Genomic DNA, 21,939 nt, shown 5'->3' with positions numbered 1-21,939 from the left:
CATGGTTTATAGCATCGAGTTAAAGGGGGGGTTCAGAATTGGTAAGAAAAAACCTCGTTAAAAATTCCTAAGATCACAGATTTACATAACACTTACACGGTTTAATGATGATGATAGTAGGAAACATCCCTTGAAATATTTCCGTCCAAAATTCCATATTTGATGAGAAAGAAAGAAAAGTAATTTAACGATCGGACTTTATCGCTCCGGTAGCGTTTTATTCATTTTTTTTAATCAATTTCGTAGATACTGCCCTCACACGACAAATAAAAGCTATTTTTTCACTCAATTGGGCACACGTAAATAATTCGCGAACGGTCGGTTTCTATGGTTCGCAGCAAACGTCGTTCTGAATGATGATCGATCTCGCCGCGCCCATAACACTTTAAAAACTTTTTCGAGCGCGCCAAGTTAACCCACCGTTGCATACGAGGTTGTGTTGTGTACATACACGTAGTCTGGCTCCCACACCCCAAATCTCTGACCTATGTTTACATTAAAAGAGGTTAAGGAATATGTGGTCAGCAACTAGACTAACTTAAACTCGTGCACCCCATCCAGTACACACACGCACGGCCCATTGAATACTTTTGGTGCACACTCCATCCACACTCGGCGCGCCGCCGCCGGGGGATTACCGATGCAATCAACCAATATTTGTCAGCAACAATGGATGATCGTACCAAAAACGGGCCGTCCGACACTCGCAGAGAGTGCAAAAAAATAAAAAAAGATCTAAAGCAAAATATAACGAAGACCATAAAAAGACGCTATCTCTGCTAAACACATCGACGAAGCTTCCAGTTTCCGTTATGCAGAGATGGCGTTGAACATCAGTAGAAATGAAAATGTCGTGTGCTAGTACTTAGTAGGTTGGCCACGTTTTTACTGGATAAACACGTCGTCGGCCAACAACATGCACCATCGAGGAGAAGAAGCAGCAGCACCTCCAGTTCCAGCCCTATGAAGTGAGTATTTTGTATTTTAGAATCCAACAAACCTTTCACATCATCCACATCATATCGAAAAAAAAAAAAAGATTCATTAAGAAAATCTCCACCGTCAAAACTCACTAGCACTCTGAAATCCCTGTGAATTCATGATTTTATTTTTATTTCACCTTTTTATTTATTGAGAAAATAGAATTAGCTGTTGCAAACAACTTACCAACCAAATGGACCGAGAGTATAAATGCAAAAAATAGTTAATGGCCTGACGTTTCGACCCTAGCAGAGTCTTTCTCGAAGGCTACAGCCTTCGAGAAAGACTCTGCTAGGGGCTAAAGCCTTCGAGAAAGACTCTGCTAGGGTCGAAACGTCAGGCCATTAACTATTTTTTGCTTTTTATTTATTATAATGTTATAATTTAGGAACCTTGAAAAACAAAATCTAGACAATTAGACTGGCCTCTGTATCGAATGTGTTCAGTCACTCACTGACAATATTAAATAAAGCTTTCTTATTTATTTCCACATCTAGAGGCCTACCAATGGCTGTTTCAAGTTCAACACCTGTGGAGACAAAATCACTAGAGACTATCATGACAGTGACTCCATTTCCTCTGGATTGTAAGTTAATTTTACTTCTATGTTTTTGCATTGCTAATAATAAAATTAATCTTTTCAAACCTCCTTCAAAGACACTGGACACTGGTAATAGTCAAATACCAGTCTTTTCATTTGGTGTTTCTCAACATACAACAAACCTGTAAAAAGTTAAGCTCAATTTGTCGTCAAAATTGCAAGATAATAATGATGAAAAAAAAACACCCTTGTCAGACAAAGTTGTGTGCATTCGGATGTCGGATGCTTGATTTCGAGACCTCTAAATCAAATTCTTAGGTTTCTAAATCAAATTCGTGGAAAATTACTACTTTCTGGAAAACTATGTCACTTAAGAGTACGTTTCATGACATTTTTGTGTTCTTATTTTTTTCAAATTTAGCATCAGTGTCAACTACAAGGTTGATGGGCAGTTTATTTACCCCCAGGATTTTGAGGGTGATATAACCCTACAAGATGACGATTTGTGGAAGCCAGTGATGTCATGTAAATAGGGTAAGTTTTTTGTCTTGTTTTTTAAACTAAAGTACCGGTATGCAATTACTTTTATTGTACATACGCAACTGGCATTATTCTATAGACAGCTGACATTATTCCATGTATTTTTTAGAAAAAGCTGTAAAGGACTTCAAGTGGTTGCACATGCTGAACAAGTCCACAGAATAGCCGACGAGGATGAGGAAGAAGCTGCACAACTTGAAGATGAGGTTGCCTTCACATGGTCGGGTCTACACTGGATCATTTTAGATCTCACAATGTTTTATACTATGAACCTCTCCCCATTACTCGTTACCAAGTAAGGTTTTATGCTCATAAATATTTTGAGTAATTACCAATAGTGTCCACTGCCTTTAAAGTGCAGTATTGATTGAAAGTTGCTAAATGTACATACTGGATGTAAAGAAAGGCAATGCCCATGTGTATTTCTGCAACAAATTCATTCCTCATCTGTTGGCATTGGTCGGCAATGTGTACAAGTACGTACACCACTCTAGATCTTGAGCAGGCCGAGGTTGGGCTGGCTGCTGTGGTTGCTCGTGCAAAATGTCGAAGATGAGACCTGGGCTTCTCTCTGCAGCTTGCAGCAGCAACTGCCGAACTCCTTCGATTGACATATTTGCAATGCCCTCCTGCGTAATTAGAAATTGGCAATGTTTAATTATTTTGATTCCCTATCTATATTATCAGACTAACCTTACATTGATGACAGTATACTACAAAAAATTATGTTCTGGATTTGTAGCTACTGAAATTGTGCAGGTTTATGAGCTGTATACATGCAGTTCGTGCTGTAGGGTTGTCACTACCTACAGCATCCATCTACACCTGTGTACATGAATCCCAGTATGTTGAATAAACACTTGGATGTGGGTGGTTTGCAAGTAAAAGGGGTCCACGTAGTCTGCAAGTCTACAAAATCATAAGTTTCAATAGAAATGTACAATGTACATGTGGGTTTGTTTTACCTTAAAAATAAACTTGTGCATTTCAATTATCTGCGCTAGTTGTGTACCCACATTTTTGCTAGCAGTCATGGCTGATGTGTTTTAACATTGGTATTTAATTATTTATTTGACAGATTTCTTGACAATTGAATTGATTGTAATCAAGTCCAACAAGAGCTTTGGATTTTGTTGTTCTTAGGTGTGAACATTATTTAATGTAACTCTACAGTTTGATTGTCGAGGGATTTATCAACCATGGTAGAGCCAGAACGAAAGTTATGATTGGGGGGGGGGGGTGAATCCCAGAATTCTAGTGGTGAATTTGTTCTGTTTACATGTTTTTTTTTATCATAGGCCTTTCTGTGTAGTAAATAATTGATGAGGAATTTAAAATGTCAATAAAAAGTTAGAATATTTTTGCCCAACTTATGTACCACTACTAGTGAATTAATTTTAAATTGATGTTTACCCTTAATCTTTGCTGCCTCTGTTCACGAAGAACAATCACAGCCTGGGCTTGTGGCAGAGGTTGCAGTGCCGCAACCCTTCTGCCTCTAGTGCCCCTGGCTGCCCTTCCTCTCCCCCCTCTTGATGATGCCTCTCACCTTGTGCTGCCTTGTCCCCTTACTGTGCCTAAGCTTGTCCCCTTGCTCTTCTGCCTTGCCCACTTCTTCTGCCCTCCCTTCCTCTGGTTGTAGTATGTAGGTTAAAGACATGATATGACTTTTTATATTTAATGATTAAAAAGAAAATAATTCAGTTCAGTCTGAAAGCTTACTGTCTGTTTATAAATAATTTCATAACAGTATGTATCATCTACAGTATCATCAGAGAAATAGTTTTGCGTATAAATAGCTTGAGATGATGTGAAGGCTTACCAAGATGCGACTGCAACAATTACAATATGTTTACAAAGCTGGACCTCGAACATAAATTTTTCGATTTCTTTTTGGTTGAGAGGTTTATTGGATCAGTCTAGAAAAGCAGAAGATTAAAATGAATAATGGTCACTCTAAACATGCACACATGCACGCACTTCACAAATAACGCGCACACATGAGCCCATCATGACTAGTGAAAGTATAATAACTTATTTTTGGCAAATTATTTTGTCTACTGAAATCTGAGTTTTTTTCTAGCCAAACTACACTCTATAGGGCCATTGTATCCTTGGATTTGTCATATTCATGGTGCTTGAGTAAGCATGGATAGATGTGTACGAATTGCATCTCGTTCTACCTAAAGTCGGAAACTTAGATTTCACATAAACACAACACTGGGTTGGGGGAGAGGGCTATTTATGTCATCGATTCCTTACCTGACTTTGTCCTTCCAATTCAGGTGACCACACTTCTTCATCGGCACGAACCACTTGTGAAGAATTCGAACTCATTTTAGTTTGTAGGCTATTACACGAGATACAGCTAGGACGACTGTTTTGTACAATAATATACAACATTCATTCACAGGCGCGTGTACTGTGATGTGTAGCTGCGTTTGTTGCTAACTAAAAAAAGTATCCTCCATTCTTTATTCGAGGAAATTTTCATTATAATGGAACTAACCCCCTGTTATGCACTTATAGGAACACACATTCTACCTCTACTCAAGACCCATGGTTGAGAAAGCCGATATGGATTAATAAAAATAAGTGTGTAAATACAAAAAAATACAGAAAAATAAATGAATCACGTGAGCCTACACGATAAGGATAAAACTGCCATTGCCACTGTCAAAAGACATTGTTGAGGCAATATATAGGCTATGTACAGTATACCGAGTTAAAGAACCACTTGTCATAACCCCCCTTTCAACCTTGATTTTGGCCCAAAGTTTTTTCCCTGTTTTTGTTGCTCGAAACAGAACAATTAGTCAAGAAAAAGAGATAGATTTTTTAGAATGGCTATAGTTTCCGTGTGGAGGGATGCGTCCGGGCTCGCCGGCTGCCACATGGCCGCCCGACGGCTGTGTGTAGTCGCGGCCCGCCCGGGTTGCTTTGCGCCCGTCATGTGTGATGATCCCAGTATATTTTGTTGTCGTTGTTTACGTTTTCACATAATCCATGTACTTTACCTTATAAAATACAATGTAGGTATAGCTCCACGGACACGACAAAATTTCATTTCATTTGTAATTGTGGAGCTCATACATAGAGCTCATGAGTGATGGCATTGTAGGTCCATAACTCCCTCCGACGAGAGGGTTTTGGGCCAGTTACATAAAAAAATATAAAATAAAGCAGCTATTAGGTCTATTATATCATGGATCGGTACCTCCATGATTATTTGGTCAATCGTGGAGGAAGATTCTAAAAAAAAATTATTATCTTACTGTGAATGATTCCTCTTTTTTTATCTTACTAGACACGACACAAATGTATGAAAATAAACTTCATAATTATCATGTTGTTATAAATTATCTAACAGGTTTTTCTCCATGTTCATCGACAGTACTTTACAATTGTTTATGAGCTTGGCGTATTTTCCCACGGTTGATGGAGTGTCCCCCCCCCCCCCACCCCGGCCGTGAGCACCATCATCCCTGTTCAAGTTGAAGTAGTAAAAGAGTATGCTGATGCTGTATGTATCAAAGACATGGAGCTCTATTGATGTTAACAACCACACATACATGATTGTACCATAGATATAGAATTAAATAACTAGATCGGCCGCGCGTACATACGCGCCATTGCCTGTGTAGAAAAAAATGTTGTTCGCCATGGACGCGGTAAATAATTCACGTTCGAAAGGCGACGCGCGAAAATGAACACGGGAGATAGGCCTTTGACGCGCTAAATGTCACGTGCTGACTGCAACAAGTCACGTGCTGACGGCAACGCACAGAAAATGTACACGGGAGATAGGCAATGGCAGCCCCCATGCCAGAACCCGCGTATGTACGCGCGGCCGATCTAGTTATTCTATTTTATATCTATGGATTGTACACGCACACACCGCGCGTGTGACGGAGGGCCTCATTATTAATGCAGATGAACCTTCGGTGACCTTTCAGTATACAACCGCAAACGGCCAACTCGCAAAACCCTGAGTACGAATGAGTATTTCAACGGCTGTCCGTGCTAAAACGCATGAGGGCGACATTCAAAAATCTATCTATAGAAATTTGCAAGCCTAGACCGTGCATGGATATTCGAATGATTTAGCGGCAAAAGTGTAATCGGTTTTTCACTATTTTCTCGGGACTCAGATGGCCGATCGATCTAAAACTTCTACAGGTTTGTCAGTTTATGTATATGATGGATTACATAAAGTGCTTACACTGCCAGCAACTATGTTATTGGTAAAACCAATTCTGTAACGTTCCTTTAAGAACATGGATGCAACCACTTTTTCGCTAATAAATAGCTCTATTTTTGCAGTTTTTCGCTCTATGTATGTTGTCAATCAAAGTGCCAGCCTTTTCTTTCTAAACCTTATCACTGAAGACAAACCAATGTGAAACATAAAAACTTGTTTCTTTACTTATTTGGCTTCGATCAAAGGCATCATGTACACGTACGACTACGAGTAAAAGTAGACCGTTCATGGACGAATACACCTGCCTGAGATTTGGAAGTTTACACGGCATACACATTTTATAAATGACCATAGAAATGGTAGGCCTACTATCAATGCATGTAAAAATTGTAAGTGTCTTGTGGTGAATCATACTTGTTATTTTAACATTTCAGTGTAAAGAGTAATTTTTCAGATCCTTTACATGTAGTTGTTTGTAGTATTTTTATTATATTGGTTTCATTAATTTTATAATTATTTGTTTTGGGATTTATTGGGGAATATAGGCCTATAAGTTTTTGTTTTCTTGTAATGCTTTTTGTTTTGAGGAATGCCAATTCATATTGCGCTTTATCTCCAGTGCGCGCTAATCCCCCAATCAGATGCTCGAACTACTAGGGGGATAAAACTACTTGGGGGATAAAAACATTTTTTATCTTCAAGTACGCGCTAATCCTCCAATCAGATTTGCAGAATGGAGTGGTGATAAAAACCTTTATAACACACCTCTTGCTTTTTCTGTATTCTGGTTGGCTGAAACACGAACTAATATAGGCTAGTGATCGCGCGCCCGTGTTTTGCTGGAATAGTACCAGAGCGGGCACTAGTCTTTGCAAATAGTGCCTGCGGTAACAGCGCCCTCTCTTGACTTGAACGGGAACAAACTACAAAATTCCCTTTTCTGTTCTTATTTGACATTTTAGGTCCGACCTGTGTTATAAAACACATATTGACTGGCATAATTCTGTTACTAGTATACGTCTATTCCCCCTCGGGCCTGTGAGTGACCAGAAGAGGGGCTTATTTCCCTCGGCCTTCGGCCTAGGGAAATAGGTCGCTCTTCTGGTCACTCAAAGTCCCTCAAGGGAATAGACGTATACTAGTTACCTCGTTGGCAGTCAATATGTGTATAATATTGCACGGCTAATATCACTACCTGCGTCTTGTGTGTTCTATGTCACGCACCAAGTTTGCTTGAAGAGAAATACGTTATCACACGCGCGCTCGTGGAAATACAAAAAATATAGCGCGTCTGCGTCCCATATCCAACTTACGGAAGCAGGCAATTATGCGCTTACGTTAAGTGTATTTTACAGCTAGCAGGGAATGTATGCTTGCGTGTTTATATCCTCGCTTATTTGCATTCTTATAGCTCTGGAAAGCTAGCCCGATATTTGAGACTAGCACACAGTAAGCGGAGAAAGGTGAGCGTCAGTGCGAAATTTTGCGGATAAACTGGCCCAGGGCCCTATCCGTTGGGGTTACTTTGCCTTATAAATATGTCAGCTCGGTTCGTACTTGGGGAATAACAGTGCGACCTGGTCTTCATTGCATGGTAATGACCGGGTTGGTGGCTGGCGCTGTTAACTCAATGATACTTCCAGATCAGGGGCCACATTTTAGGTTTCAAAGGTTCCCCTCTCTTTCGTGCATTAATGACAATACTGATACTTTGAGACCACTGACTCTTTAAAAGAATGGTCGTTTAAGCGCCTTCACTGGGGTCAAAGGAGGTAAATGATTGGACGATACATGTAGCTGTTTGTGCGTTAAATCGTGCGTATGAGCTCAGCGCCATGTAGCATGTCCCTGTAAACAAGACCATAATATGGACAAATGAGTTTATACGCGCGCAGCTGTTACATCAAAATTGATACATTTTCAGCGCGTACGCTATGAAACTATGATGAATAAGCATGCATGCGATACAGTGCAAAGCGCAAACTATTTGTGCACAATGTATGCTGGTTTAGGGGCCATTTATTCGCTGTTTTCCAAAGCCGGTCCTTATCATCCGATAATACATCTCCACGTGATCGGGTTTTGACCAATCATAGACTGGAAACTGTACAAGGTATTAATTAATTCCTGCTAATGCGAATGCAATGAATTTTGACGACATATATTCACAACAAATAATTTGCTTCAGTTGACTTGTGCTCAACTCCTGCGAAACTTTCGCAACGAAACTTTCGCTGCGAAAACAGCCCCTTGACTTGAAAACTTGATTTGCATTTAGCAGGAAGTATGAACTGTGCTGTACCTGTTTGGTGAACCAGTTGTGTCGCTTACTACTATTCACAACAACATTATTAATATTGTGCTTGTGGCAGAACTTGCCTTAATTCTTGAGAATCAAACATTTGTCGCAACAAGTGCCATAGTTGGGTTTGAGGTGCGAATAGTCAAGTAGGAAATTACCCTAGTCACCAGCTTCACATGAAAAAATCCTGTGCAAATAGATCCAATGTCAATTGGCTCTGCTCTGGAAGCAAAGATCCAGTGTTTGAATTGTGAGCTTATACGTAAAGAGTATTACAAAGCTTAGCAGGTATTCATTTTGTCTGTGTGCTTCTAAACTAGCACATTTAATTCCGCTTGCACTGTAAATTCCGCGCATGCACAGAAAAATAATTGTAGGCCCCCTAAGGGGAGAATGGTGAACATAATCGCAGAGTTTGGTGGTAATCAGAACCATGAAATTTAACCTGTGAATGTGTAATAAGTAGGATTGCTATACACCATGTAGGCCACTTCAAACATGTGAAATTTCTTGTTGTGAACAAACTAATCTTGTGAAACTGGCCCAATTTAATAACTCTGCTTCACCGTAATCAAAGAATTTACACTTCGGAAATTGTGCCCTTACATAAAGCGCATTTCACACTCCTCATACGTAATCATTGCTTCGAAGCCTGCGCAGATATTTCAGCGCTTGCACAGGAAGCGGAGAATGGTGATTGTATGCACAGAGTTGAATGAAAGCATCAAGCTGGGCCGTGTTCTAAAGTTTGCTTCACTAATTTGTGAAATTCCTTGTTGATTTTTTTGAGGGAAAGGCCTATTTGAGGGAAAGTTATAGCTTGAACATTGCATAAATCTTGCATATTGAATTGATAATTTTATGTCTCCTTAGACATGTTATTATAGATGAACGATCAAGTGTCTGATATTGTTTGTTATTGTAACACCTGCAGTGCTCTTTACACACATATTTTGGGAGGGCGGGCGGCCCTCCTTAAATTTGGGCCACCCTGCTAAAGAATTGGCTGCGCTCTTAAAATTATTGGCCGCCCTGCCCAACAAATGACAAATAGACTATTTTTAGACTGCATTTAATACAATAACAAACGGGTACCTGACAAGCGAGTGCACTGCACACACTCCAAGCCTACATGTACAACCTACAAAATTCTTAATTTTTAGTTCACTGTCCACTCTCATGCCTGTTTTTGTTTTCTAACTGAATAGGAATAGAACTAATTGACTAGAAGGTGTGACCTAAATAAAGGTGACAATAGGCATCTACAATAAAGAATGTGTAACAATGTTTTTCTTTCATTTTCTTTAGGTAAAGTTTATGCTGCAAAAACTCAAGAAAGTGCAAAGAATGTAGACTTGAACATCAAACTAGATGCTGACTGGGAACATGCTTTAGAAGAAGCATCTGAAGAAGACTTGGTTGATTTAGCAGGTAACCCATCTCAAACATGCTCAGTGTAGCTTTAAAATGATTAACAGTCACTACAGTAGTCATGTCTGGAATATTAATGCACACTAGGCTATGAAAAAAACATGTAATTTTACATTTTGACTGAAAATTCAATTTTTTAACTCTTTTTTCTCCTCTGAAACACAAACTTTCATTTCTGTTTTTCAGAAAACCAGGCAGCCTACTGATTATCTGCACTTTTGTTTAATTCAATTCAATTCAATTTTTATTGGTCCTACCATGGAGGAAATTCATTTGCAATACAGACAAAATTAATAAAGCACAATCATAAATAAACTACTGGAAATACATACTATTAATTAATCCGAAAACTACATAATAAACCACAATGGAATCATACTGAAAACAACATATAAGCAGAAAGTAAACAAAGCAGTTAAACACTGAGGTTGAGTAGACGGATAGAGTATGGTATGAAGGGGTTGAGGTACCTGTTTGTTTTGCATGGAAGTGACTGCCATCTCCTACCACTTCTTAGTTTGATGAAGAATTTGTTCAATGGATGGTTAATGTTACATTCGACTGCCTCTGCTTTAGATCGTCCCTTATCTTTGTAAGTTTCATCAAGATTGATGTCTATCCCTAGGATTTTTGATGCTTGTTTCACAACCCGTTTCATTTTACCATTATCTTGTTTTCTTGCTCCATTGTACCAAACAACACAGTAATGAGTAATAACACTTTCAATAACAGATGAGTAAAACAGAATAATAATTTCCTTATCTACATGAAAATAATTAAATTTACGCAAAAAAATACAGCCCTTTGTGATGAGCGCTGAGCAATGATCACTCCAATTTAATTGATTGTCAATTATTTTGCCCAGGTATTTGTAGTTTTGCACAATGTCAATATCCTGTCCAATGAGGTTAATACTATTAGCAAAAGGTTCACCTCTCTTAGGGGCCGTTCACAATTATCAACATTTTCACAAGTGTACAAAGAGTACACTTTTTCAAGACCCCCCCCCTCCCCCCTAAAAGTGTACGAATAAAATGTTGATTTTTTTTCACACAAGTCTACATATAGATACATTTCCTTGCTATGTACACTGTACATAGTAAATTTTCATGTACGTTGCAGACTACGATGCCGCGCACCGTCTATTATTATTATGCTGTACCAATCTTGCACTAGTATCGTCTAATTGCGCAAACCATTCCTGCACTGTTTTTAAATTGCGCAGATAATTCATGCACGATCTCCCAATCTATCGGCATATAGCGCACACTACTCCTGTACTATTGTCAAATTGCGCAAAATATTCATGCTCAAATAGATATGCCAATTGCATAAACCACAAAACATTCCTGCACGATCGGCAGTTACACAAACTATTCTTGCAAGATGGACTGATTGTGCAAACAATTTTGCGCAAATCAATTCAACACGAACAAAACCACTTTAGTGCACGATCGCTGTCCGGGTGTTTTTCGATCTCTGATCGGTCTCTTTGTACCACGTAAACTTGATTTCAAGTCTGAGAGTGCGGTCATTTCTCTGCATCTCAGCCCCGCATAATTCCCCATTAGGTTTGCTACCACGCTCTAACTCGCTCTAATGACGGATGTTTGGCCACGAGAGGGCGCTGTTTTATCAAAAAATATGTCAGGACAACTATTACCGCACGATCACAGACTTGGAACCAAGTCTAAATACCACGCTGTTGTCAAAATGTAGTCAGGATGCCCTGCGACACAGAGAAAAATGCACGCGGAATGCCGTTATGAAATAGCCGACTTCTGGGTACCAGTCGCTGCACACTATTATGGTACACAAAGGTAGGTGATGCAGTGCACTGAACAGTGGTTTGTGTTCGTCTCTAGTGTTTTTCGAAATGTTTTGCCCGGGCGCGATATTTTTTGTCCGGGCGGACGACGAGTTTGTCCAGGCGCAGCATTTTTGTCCGGGCGCATTTGATATTTTTGTCCGGGCTCAGCGCCCTGGCCAAAAAAACGATCGACATTAAAAATATTTTATAAAGCGTACGGCAGGCATAAACCCCCTCCCCCCCAGCGTACGGTTTGTACGCTCGTGAAAATGTTGATAATTGTGAACGGCCCCTTAATATGTCTGAAATCAAACACAATCTGTTTTGTTTTTTGAGGATTCAGTATGAGATAGTTATCATTTCACCACTGGCTAAAGTTCTGTATCGCTTTCCTATATTCCCCCTCCTGCTGGTTGTTTATGAGTCCAAGAATCACTGTGTCACTGGCGTATTTGAATATTTTCACTGAACTGAGATTGGATGTACATCCATTAGTGTAAATAGTAAACAATATGGGTGAAATGACACAGCCCTGAGGTGAACCAGTATTACAAACTATAGGGTCTGACATGTCTGAACAAATGTTGTTGACTTTAACCTTTTGGACTCTTTCTGAGAGAAAGTCCCTTATCCAGAGAATTAAAGATGGTTTTTCTCACAAGTGTTTAAGTTTCTCCAGTAACAAAGTTGGTTGTATGGTGTTGAGTGCTGATGAGAAGTCAATTAACAAAGCTCTTGCATACGTAACACTGCTGTTTGTCCAAATGTTGGTAGATTTCGTGTGTGAAACTCAGAACAGCATCCTGGACTGATTAGCCAAATAGGCTGGTATGCAAACTGGTAGATGTCAAGTTTCTCCTGAAACGGCTGGATGAGGTTATGTAGAATAATCTTCTCCAAGCATTTCATCATCACAGATGTAATTGCTACAGGGCGGTAGTCGTTGTTTAAAGGGTTATAATTATGGTATAACAATTGGCAAAGAAATTGCGTTCGTAGTGTACTGCGTATCGAGTTGTACCATGGTCTTTATCATTCTATGGAAAGGTTTCATTTTGTTCAGGAAAGGACAAACATTTTAACTCACTACATGGTCAAGTTTGATATTCTGAAACAGGCATTTTTTAAAGAATATAACAATCAAACTTATTAAAAGTGGTACTATCGTGCATAATGCATTAAAGCAATCGCACAACATCGGTAAGTAGTATTGTCCAAAGGCCCACACTTTGTGTATCACAACTTAAAATAACAAACCTGTGAAAATTTAGGCTCAATCAGTCATTGGAGTCGGAAGAAAATAACGGGAAAACCCACCCTTGTTTCCGCACGTTTCACCGTGTCTTGACATGTGTTTAAAATAAATTTGTTATTCTCGATATCGAGAATTTATAATTTTAAAAATTTTTTTCTCAAAAAGTAAAGGATTTCATGGGATAATATTTCAAGGGAAGTCTTTCACCTTCTGTTAACTCTGTAAGTTATTTGTAAATTTGTGAACTTTTAATTTTTTGTTCTGTTCAGAAAGTGTCCAATTAGTAGACCAGCCAAACTTTAAAAAGTGCTCTAGAAAAAAAAACACGGCATAGTTTGTTAATGGCTGGCATCCATGCTGGATGTATGGATCATTGGCTCGGGAAGACGATTAGGGTGGATGCCCAGCTTGATTTTGAATTCCAAAAGGTCTGTTAAAACCGTGTGTAACAGAAGTTGTAAAACTTGTCCTTTCCTGAACACTTTAACAAACAGAAATTTGAACAAAAACAGTCTAAAAAGTAATTAGCTGTTCCGAACTTCAGTCGGAACAGCTAATGTAATCGTCGGTTACAAACGCTTTTCAAAGACCAACTCGACCGATCCAAGGCAATGTGTTCCTTAAATTTATTTAATAAGTTTTTCTTTGCAGCACTATATCTCAAGAAGTGTACGACCGATTTCAAAGTTTTTTTCAGTAATAGACTCTTTAGGCGTAGGAGATTTGTCTCGGGTAACCGTGACCCCGATTTGACCTCTACTTCCGGGTCAACCAGTGTGGGTCCATATCTCAAGAGTTACACAACCGATTTAATTTTTTTCTTAAGTTATAGACTCCTTAGGCATTAAATTTTGTTGGGGAAAATCCGTGACCTCATTTTGACCCCTTCTACCGGGTCAACCGGAAGTGGGACCATTTCTCAATAACTACACAACCTATTTTCAAACTTTTTTCAGTTATAGACTACTTAGGCATTAAATATTAATTTTAAAAACTCTGACCCCCATGTCTGACAACCGATTTTCAGACTCTTTTCAGTTATGGTTTCCTTTGGCATTGGACATTCACATCGGGTAGGTGTGACCCCATGTTGACCTGTGGGACCTTATTTCAAGAACTACAAAACAGATTTTCAAACTTTTTTCAGTTATAGACTCTTTGGGCATTGAAAATCGAGCACCGGACCCCACGCCTTAAGGGCTTCATGCTTCACGTTTGCAATTAAGTCCTTCATTAAACACTGTATACTTTTCCTTCTTTTCCTAAAACTTCATTCTGATGCCTGATTGAGTTCAAATTTTCACAGGTTTGTTATTTTACGCTTGTGTTGGGATACACCAAGTGCAGTGCCTTTAACAATGGTAAAAATATAAGTACATGTTATAAGGTATCACACAAGCGCAAGTGGAATACGGAAAAATAAAATAACGTGTCTGTGTCCCATATCCAACTCGGCCTTCAGCCTCGTTGGATATGGGACGCAGAAGCGCTATGTTTTTTCGTATTCCACAAGCGCGTGTGTTATAACAAATTAATCTTCCAGTCTCACATACAACGCGCAAAGTTTAAAATTTCAGAACGTTATTTTGCGACGAACAGCATGCATGCACACAAAGTTTAGAATGTAATTTTTGCACTGTCCGTATACGGAGCGTGACGCATTGACACTCACAATACACACTGTGTAATAAAAACAGAGGAAGTGGGATATAAAACAGAGGAAGTAGTATATATGTGTTTTAATCCCCCTAGTAGTTTGAGCATCTGATTGGTGGATAAAGAAATATAAACAATCACATATTAATGGGCAAATAGATAATTGTGATTTGAGTCTTCAATTTACAATATTTTTAAACTTCTTTTGAAATAAAATCTTTGTGTTTAAAGATCAGTCAGCAGGACACATTGAAAAAGCCAACCTGTTAAAGCCATTGGACCCTTTCGGTAAACAGTATCGTCCAAGGCCCACACTTCGTGTATCACAACTTCTGTATAAAATAACGGGAAAACCCACTCTTGTTTCCGCGCGTTTCGCCGTGTCATGACGGGTGTTTAAAATAAATCCGTTATTCTCGCTAACGAGAATTTATATTGTTTTACCGTTTTCTCAAAAAGTAAAGCATTTCATGGACTAATATTTCAAGAGAAGTCTTTCACCATTACCTTCTGTAAACCCTGTAAATTATTTGTAAATCTGTGATTGGCTTTAAAGCAGATGGAAACTAATTACAATAAAAAAGGCATATGGTTTGTGATTTAATTTAAAAGTAATATTAATTGCTGTACTTTGTTTAATACCAAAGGTATTCTTGGTCTTCATGGCATGCTAAATCAAGAGCAGTTTGAAGCTGCACAAAGGAACGAGAAGCTTCTGGATGACCAGGGTGGATTTCAAGGTAACTATACACTTAATTAAAGGTGTTTTGATATTGCTGCAAAGCATATTCTTCAAAAGCCTGAAATATAGGCCTAATGACTGGACAGTCAATTCGCACCACACTAAAATTGATTCCTTTTATCTGAAAATTATTCATCGGTTTTCGTGCCTGACCTCTGTATGAATATTTAATTAGTCAAAAAGGCTTCGGGAATTCTGTAATTTTCGGCCTTTCTGAAAAGTCTCAATCAAAATAATGTACCAGTAAATTGAAATGAAGAGCATCTGTCGTTTTTTTTTATGAAAACAATAAAAGAGAAATTTGTACTATTTCAGAGTCTAGAACACCTAAAAACTAGACATTGAGAGTTTGTGAACAAACTCAAGGTGTTCGGATTCTGGGAGTAAAAGCCTGGTGTAAAAACCAAATATTGCACCTTGCTTTGTTCTCAAGATTTGTAATAAATGAACAAAATTGCAAAAATTTTCAAAACAACATGATGACATCATCATGACGTCATTTCGAGTTCAAGAAGTTTATATACTTGACTAACAACAATACCAAGTTTCACCTCAGTCAAACTTTTGGTTTGGCATACACACAGCTTTGAAAAGTGCACCTGTAATGCAATACCACGTGACACATGATGACGTCATCAAGCTAAGACTCCACAGATATGTTGCTGTTATGAAGAAGATTATGTATACCAATTTTGAAACAATTGTCACCAACTCTGACACAAACATCTATTCATAAATACCTCAGACAGGTTCGCTATTCCTATTGGTAGAGAGCGCAGCACGTGGGTGTATATAAACCTTTGTTTATGACCAGTAAAAAGTGTTGAAACATGGGTGTGACACGCGAGCTTGCACCTGTTCTTATAAGACAGTTTCTTTATTCCTATTGGTCGAGAGCAACGGCTGAAACAGTTGTGCCACATCACGCGATATGCGTGTCGCGCACAGCATTCCCTTATAAGGAGTTGTTTACCCGAGGGCGGCGGAGGGCTTTACTATTTCATAGCTGGAGAAATCATTGAACAATTATAATTTGTGCATTTATTTAACTTTTTGACTAAAAAGTGTTGATGTTTTTGACCGAAAAGGTATTTATTTAAAAGGTAAAATTATCAAGAACCAGGCCTCGTTGGGGTTAAACCACTAGTTGAAAACCTCTTCACCACACATTGATTCCCTTAGTAAAAGTGTACTTTAAGATGTTTTTAACCTGCCGCTAAAGGGCGCACTTATTTTTGGTGGCGTCATCGGTTTTGTTTTTTTAAACCAGACCTTTGCTAGACCTTTGACAGACTTTTATGCTGTGATGGTAAAGCATTAAAGGATGTTTATTTCAACCGTAAAGCCATTAAATAACGCCTTTTCAAATAATTTTACAGTCACTTCCAGTTTAAACAGGTCGAAAGGTTAAGAAAAGTTCACCAACATGTCCCTTTTTGTAAAGTACGTAAAGCCCTTTCATATGATGTATAGATTGTCAAAATGGCTGATGTGGTTGAGGAAATATGAGCTTATAAAAATTGTCGACTGTAGAACAGACTAACTAACCGAAAGATGTATGTTGAAAACACCTCGAACACAGACTAAAATGAACAACACGTGGCACAATCACTGGAGCGTGACTATGCGACGCAATCTTACATGTGGTGTACAATGTACATAAAAATGGGTCGCGCAACCAATGGGGAAATTTCGTAGTTCTTTATACATTGATTTTTGAATTTTCAACCTCGTTTTGGCAATGTTCTATGGTACAATCTTCTAACTTTCTCCCCTGGCAGGGCCAAAGTCATTGTCGATGAATTGATGAGAAAAACCAGTTAACTGGTGTGATGGGACAAAATGAGACTTGTCGTGATTTATCAAGAAACCTAACTTCTGAAGTAGGTTTGCGGTTATGTTCAAGTTCCCCTTGCATAACTAACGTCCGTCGATATATCGAAAATACTCAAAAACTCGATATTTTTTTGACATCGAAATCGCCGATGTCACTTTTATAATCATATCGTAATATCGGATTTTCGATATATCGAAAATTTTGATGTTTTGAAAATTTTGATGTTCCTAAATGATATCGAAAATACCAAAAGAGTGTCCGATTATTTACAAGAAATCTGTGTTTTGAGTATTAGAAAAGCCGTCGTCGTTATGTAGTTTCATCATTTTGAGTTGCCCTATTAAATAAAACACGTTTTACAACCAAGTATGTCTGCTTGTTCTTTGTGTTTTCGCCATCAGCCGCCGGCCCGCCGCAGAAGTTCACGACCCCGCGGCGAGCGTAAAACCTCAAAAGAAACCGCCGCTGCAGCCCCAGCCTATCGGCTGTTTAAGATGCAACTTCCCATTGCGCATGTGAAGACTATGCTGTTGTACGGTTTAAGCGTGCACACCAGCGTGTATGGTTATTGCAATTCGGGGGGAAAACCTGTTTGCCCAAGCACGCACAGACACGTGCAGTCTTTGGTCAAGGCAGTATCGCGTGATGCACTGCGTTATTTCGACAATAGAGGGCGTTCTAGCATTCAATGTTTCTTGCCTTTGTTATAGAATGCAAAGTAAAAAGACTACGAGCCTTTATTGGAGACTATGTGACTGCATGCTGCGTGCGTTGTATATTGTGATCGCGGAGTGGTAGGTCTGTGTTTTGCGGGACTTTCTAGTGATTTTTTTTCGATGATTATTTCAACCATTTTCAACCGTAAAGGTAGTCCGCGCACCCGTCGGACAACTTGATTGACACTTCTACGTCAATGCATCGGCAACTGACACCTTAATGTCGGCGAGTCACGCAACTCACAAAGGCTCTGTGTCATTTTGAGACGGCCAATCATGGCCAATCACGAACCGAGAATTGTGGTGAGCGTTCACCAATTGGCCAAGCCAGCGGTAGCGGCGATCATACTTTGTTGTAAAACCAGAAATAATCGGGGCTGACTACGCAATTTGAAATTGTTTGAACTACAAACAAGTTCGGGGGATCAGACAAAAACAGGTTGAAATGTAACCCTATTAAACTGTCAGTCTACGGTATACATATTTCTACCTTCATGAGTATACCAAGTGCTGTTTTTAGGCTTCCATCTTGCGCGCGGGAAATACTCGATATATCGAGTATACTCGATATTAAATTTTCGATATATCGGTTATGGGAAAAAACCAACACACATCTAATTCTCCTTTTATGAAGATGTGCAGTGACTGGTTTGAGAACTTTCGTAAACATTCTTGGAGCGCTTGATAGGCCGAAGGGGAGACAAGCAAACTGAAACAGACTGTCTTGCCAACGGAAACGCAGGTATTTGCGATGTTCCATGTGAATAGGGACCATGAGGTAGGCGTCCTTGAGGTCAATTGAGCCCCAAAAATGTCTCCTAGATTTATCAAATCCGTTACTACATGTAGATTTATTCCTTCCATTTTGAAGTGTTGATAAAGCACAAAATTGTTTAGCGAACGAATATTTATGATCAGCCGGAGCTCTCTTGATTTCTTTGGAATTAAAACTGGATAATTAATTGGCCCTCCACTGGAGTTTCCAGTGTGATGTTTTTTTTCTTCAATAACATTTGAATTTCTGCTTGCTCTAACTCTACTTGAGGTGCGGCGTCCATGCGATTGGCAGGTACTCTTTCCTGCAACTGAAATGATGGCTTTATAAATTCTATCTTGTGGCCACAAACTGACTGGAGAATCCAGCTGTCTTGCGTAATAGTTCTCCAGTGTTGAACAACAAATATGTGATGGCCTGTCTGAGGAAATTGATGACTTTTTTGACTTGTCATCAACATTCCGGTTGCCCTTGATTGTGTTGCTACATGTACGTCACAGTGGTTTGGGACCCAGACATTTCATTCAAAAATATTTTCCAGTTTTTTGTTAATGCTTTTACTGGACATATCTAATAAAACTGTTCAAATTAAAAAAATTATATTTTGAGGCTTTTCTCACACCGAAATTGACATTTCATTACCAAGCTTTTTCAAGTCTTAATTTGAGCGACTTGTTATATAAGAGTTGCTTTGTCTGAAGCCGTGACTTGGTTGTTTTAATAATCTATTTGCCTTGAAGCCGTATCATTACTCTTTTGTTTGATGTAAAATTTATTTTGAAAACTTTGGCAAAAGTCAGTTTTTAGTAGCAAACAAATAAGTTGTGCATTGCAAAATAAAGGAAAATAAATGAAATTCAAAACCTTGGACATTTTTCAATCGGCCACCAACGGCCACAATATTTCTTGTATTTTTTTCCATAAAATGATAGAGTGACTACTAAGCTTTGAAAATAAAATAGCACACAAAAACCACAATATCGCTTTTACTCCAAAAAATAAAGTTTTCAGAACGTTGTTTTTAACCAAAAACATTGCTTGCACCATATAACACCAAACATAGCGCCCTCTGTTTACTATGAGATGCAGCACTTCATAAAAACAGCCAAAAGAGGGCGCAATTCCTGTTTATGACATGATCGTTAAATTGTGTATTATTTTGAAGGACAACCAACAAACAGGCAGCGCTTGCAGTGTACTTCTATTCTATATCTGCTACCCACATGCCTTTTTTCGAACCCCAAAGAACTGACGTGGGCCAATTGGAAAATTAGACCTAGGAATTCCACAGCCAATGGAAACATTCGGTTTTACTCTTTGAAAGTTAGACGGTAAAGTCTGTGTCTGTTCGTTCTTCATTTTAGATAAATTTATTTCATGTCAACTCAATCAATACAAAGTCAACGAACAGACAGATCTGTGTACCTTTACTGTGCGGTACGGCAGGTACTGCACACGTCGTCGGGAAAACCCGCCGATCACTCATGATTCCCCGACACAACTGACGGATTGTTCTCTCCCTCCGACCACCATAAATTGTACAATGATGTGAAATAATTACCTGTTTTGCCGAAGCATTTTTTATTTAACTGTATTTGAATTTATGAATTGTTTGAAAGAAAATCTACCTGTAAATTATGTATCAAGCTCGAAGTTCCGTTATATTTTTTGGTTGATTCCTCCGACATCCACATTTTGTGCATGATGTTTTTTCTTTGTGTTTTGCTGGTATTACACGTTGTCATTATTTTCAGTATCTAATTCACGCAAGTTGTTTCATCTGTGGGCAGGTGGGAACTCATAACTTCCACCCAGCCGCCCGCCCAGCACAGATGTCTCCCCATAATAGATCAAAATAATGTCCACTGTGTCTTACATGTCCCAAATAATAAATGAATTGACCGCGGACACAAAGTCTGAAGATAAGGAGTCTGAGCGACCAATGTGTGAGCAGCGGCGTACAAAGCCGAAATGTAATACATTTTCTCCGTATCAAGTTACAACTTGTATCTTTTTAATCTTGACGGCAGCTAGGGGCGGCACATAAAGGGAATTTTGTCACTGACTGTCTAGGGCTTGTTTGGGCATTCTGGTTTTTTTCCTTTTAGTAGATGGTCTCATTTAATGGGGCAATCCTTTTGTGGGCCTTTGATTACTTTTATTACATAAATGTTTTTTCCTATAAACTAGGTGTTTTGCACCAGTACATACTGTTTTCTACTGCCTGTACCGCCCCTGTAGCCCCCACCCCCCCCCCCCAAAAAAAAAAAATATATATATATATATATATAAATAAATAAATAAAAATAGGTATACCCTGGCAAGGCTATATTGCTATCTGCTGGGAAACAACTTAAATTATTAATAATGAAAACATCTGACTTGGAAGGAAAAACGCATTGACTACATTGCAATACTTTCGAAAATTAAGTGTAGTTTATTTCATCGAAATGCACCAACAAATAAAATCAATTGCGAGTCTTATAAATGAGTAACCACAAGTCATAGGCAGTGGATACTATTGCAAATTACTCAAAATAATAATAATTAGCATAAAACCTTACTTGGTAACGAGTAATGGGGAGAGGTTGGTAGTATACAAAATTGTGAGAAACTGCTCCCACGGAAATAACGTAGTTTTCGCAGGTTAGTTATTTTATGCATATGTTGAGATGCACCAAGTGAGAAGACTGGTCATTGAAAAATACGAATAGTGTCAAGTGTATTTAAAAAAAATTAACAGCAAACCAATAACCATAAAAAGTATGATTTTCGTTAAAAACCTCAACCTGTTCATAAATCCAATATAAACAAATTATAAATATGAGAATCTGTAGAAAACATGCAGTCTCATAATAAAAATAATAATAATAATATAAAATGATGATACTACGAATTATAATATCAGATTTAAAAAGTACCGACAGCGCCTTTATATATCATGAATGAAATCAGATTTTTTTAAACAAAGAAATGTCGTACAGTTGTAATAAATTAAAAGACACAACCAGCACTTCAACCTCTCCCTCCCGTCCAACATTTTTTCGAATGCAAAATCAAGTTAAAAAAACATATAGGAATCGATTGCAAAAATTGCTATGAAAACTGCTGTAAACAAACAGAACTTTGGTAGTATAAAGCAGATTTGCTTT

At 38.6% G+C, this 21,939-nt stretch overlaps 1 protein-coding gene and 1 long non-coding RNA gene across 4 annotated transcripts in view; both read left to right on the top strand.

The window, feature by feature from the left end:
* Nucleotides 1–21,939, top strand: part of LOC139937845 (tropomodulin-2-like) — a 106,795-nt gene that overhangs the window by 44,035 nt on the left and 40,821 nt on the right. For both annotated transcript variants that reach the window (XM_071933192.1, XM_071933191.1), the window contains exons 4-5: nt 9,874–9,996; nt 15,365–15,457. In XM_071933192.1, the coding sequence (XP_071789293.1) occupies nt 9,874–9,996; nt 15,365–15,457 (216 nt within the window). The remainder of the gene's footprint in view (nt 1–9,873; nt 9,997–15,364; nt 15,458–21,939) is intronic.
* LOC139937846 (uncharacterized) lies at nt 950–4,431 on the top strand. 2 transcript variants are annotated; one of them, XR_011786099.1, is made up of 4 exons: nt 950–968; nt 1,479–1,567; nt 1,944–2,056; nt 2,172–4,431. It is a non-coding gene; the product is annotated as an uncharacterized lncRNA (long non-coding RNA). The 2 variants fall into 2 exon arrangements; XR_011786098.1 differs by lacking the exon at nt 950–968 and having other exon boundaries at nt 1,357–1,567.

Source organism: Asterias amurensis, chromosome 5 (assembly GCF_032118995.1).
Source record: "Asterias amurensis chromosome 5, ASM3211899v1".
NCBI classification, from domain to species: Eukaryota; Metazoa; Echinodermata; class Asteroidea; order Forcipulatida; family Asteriidae; genus Asterias; species Asterias amurensis.
Note: the sequence above shows the minus strand (reverse complement) of the source record. Positions and strands in the feature narration are given on the sequence as shown.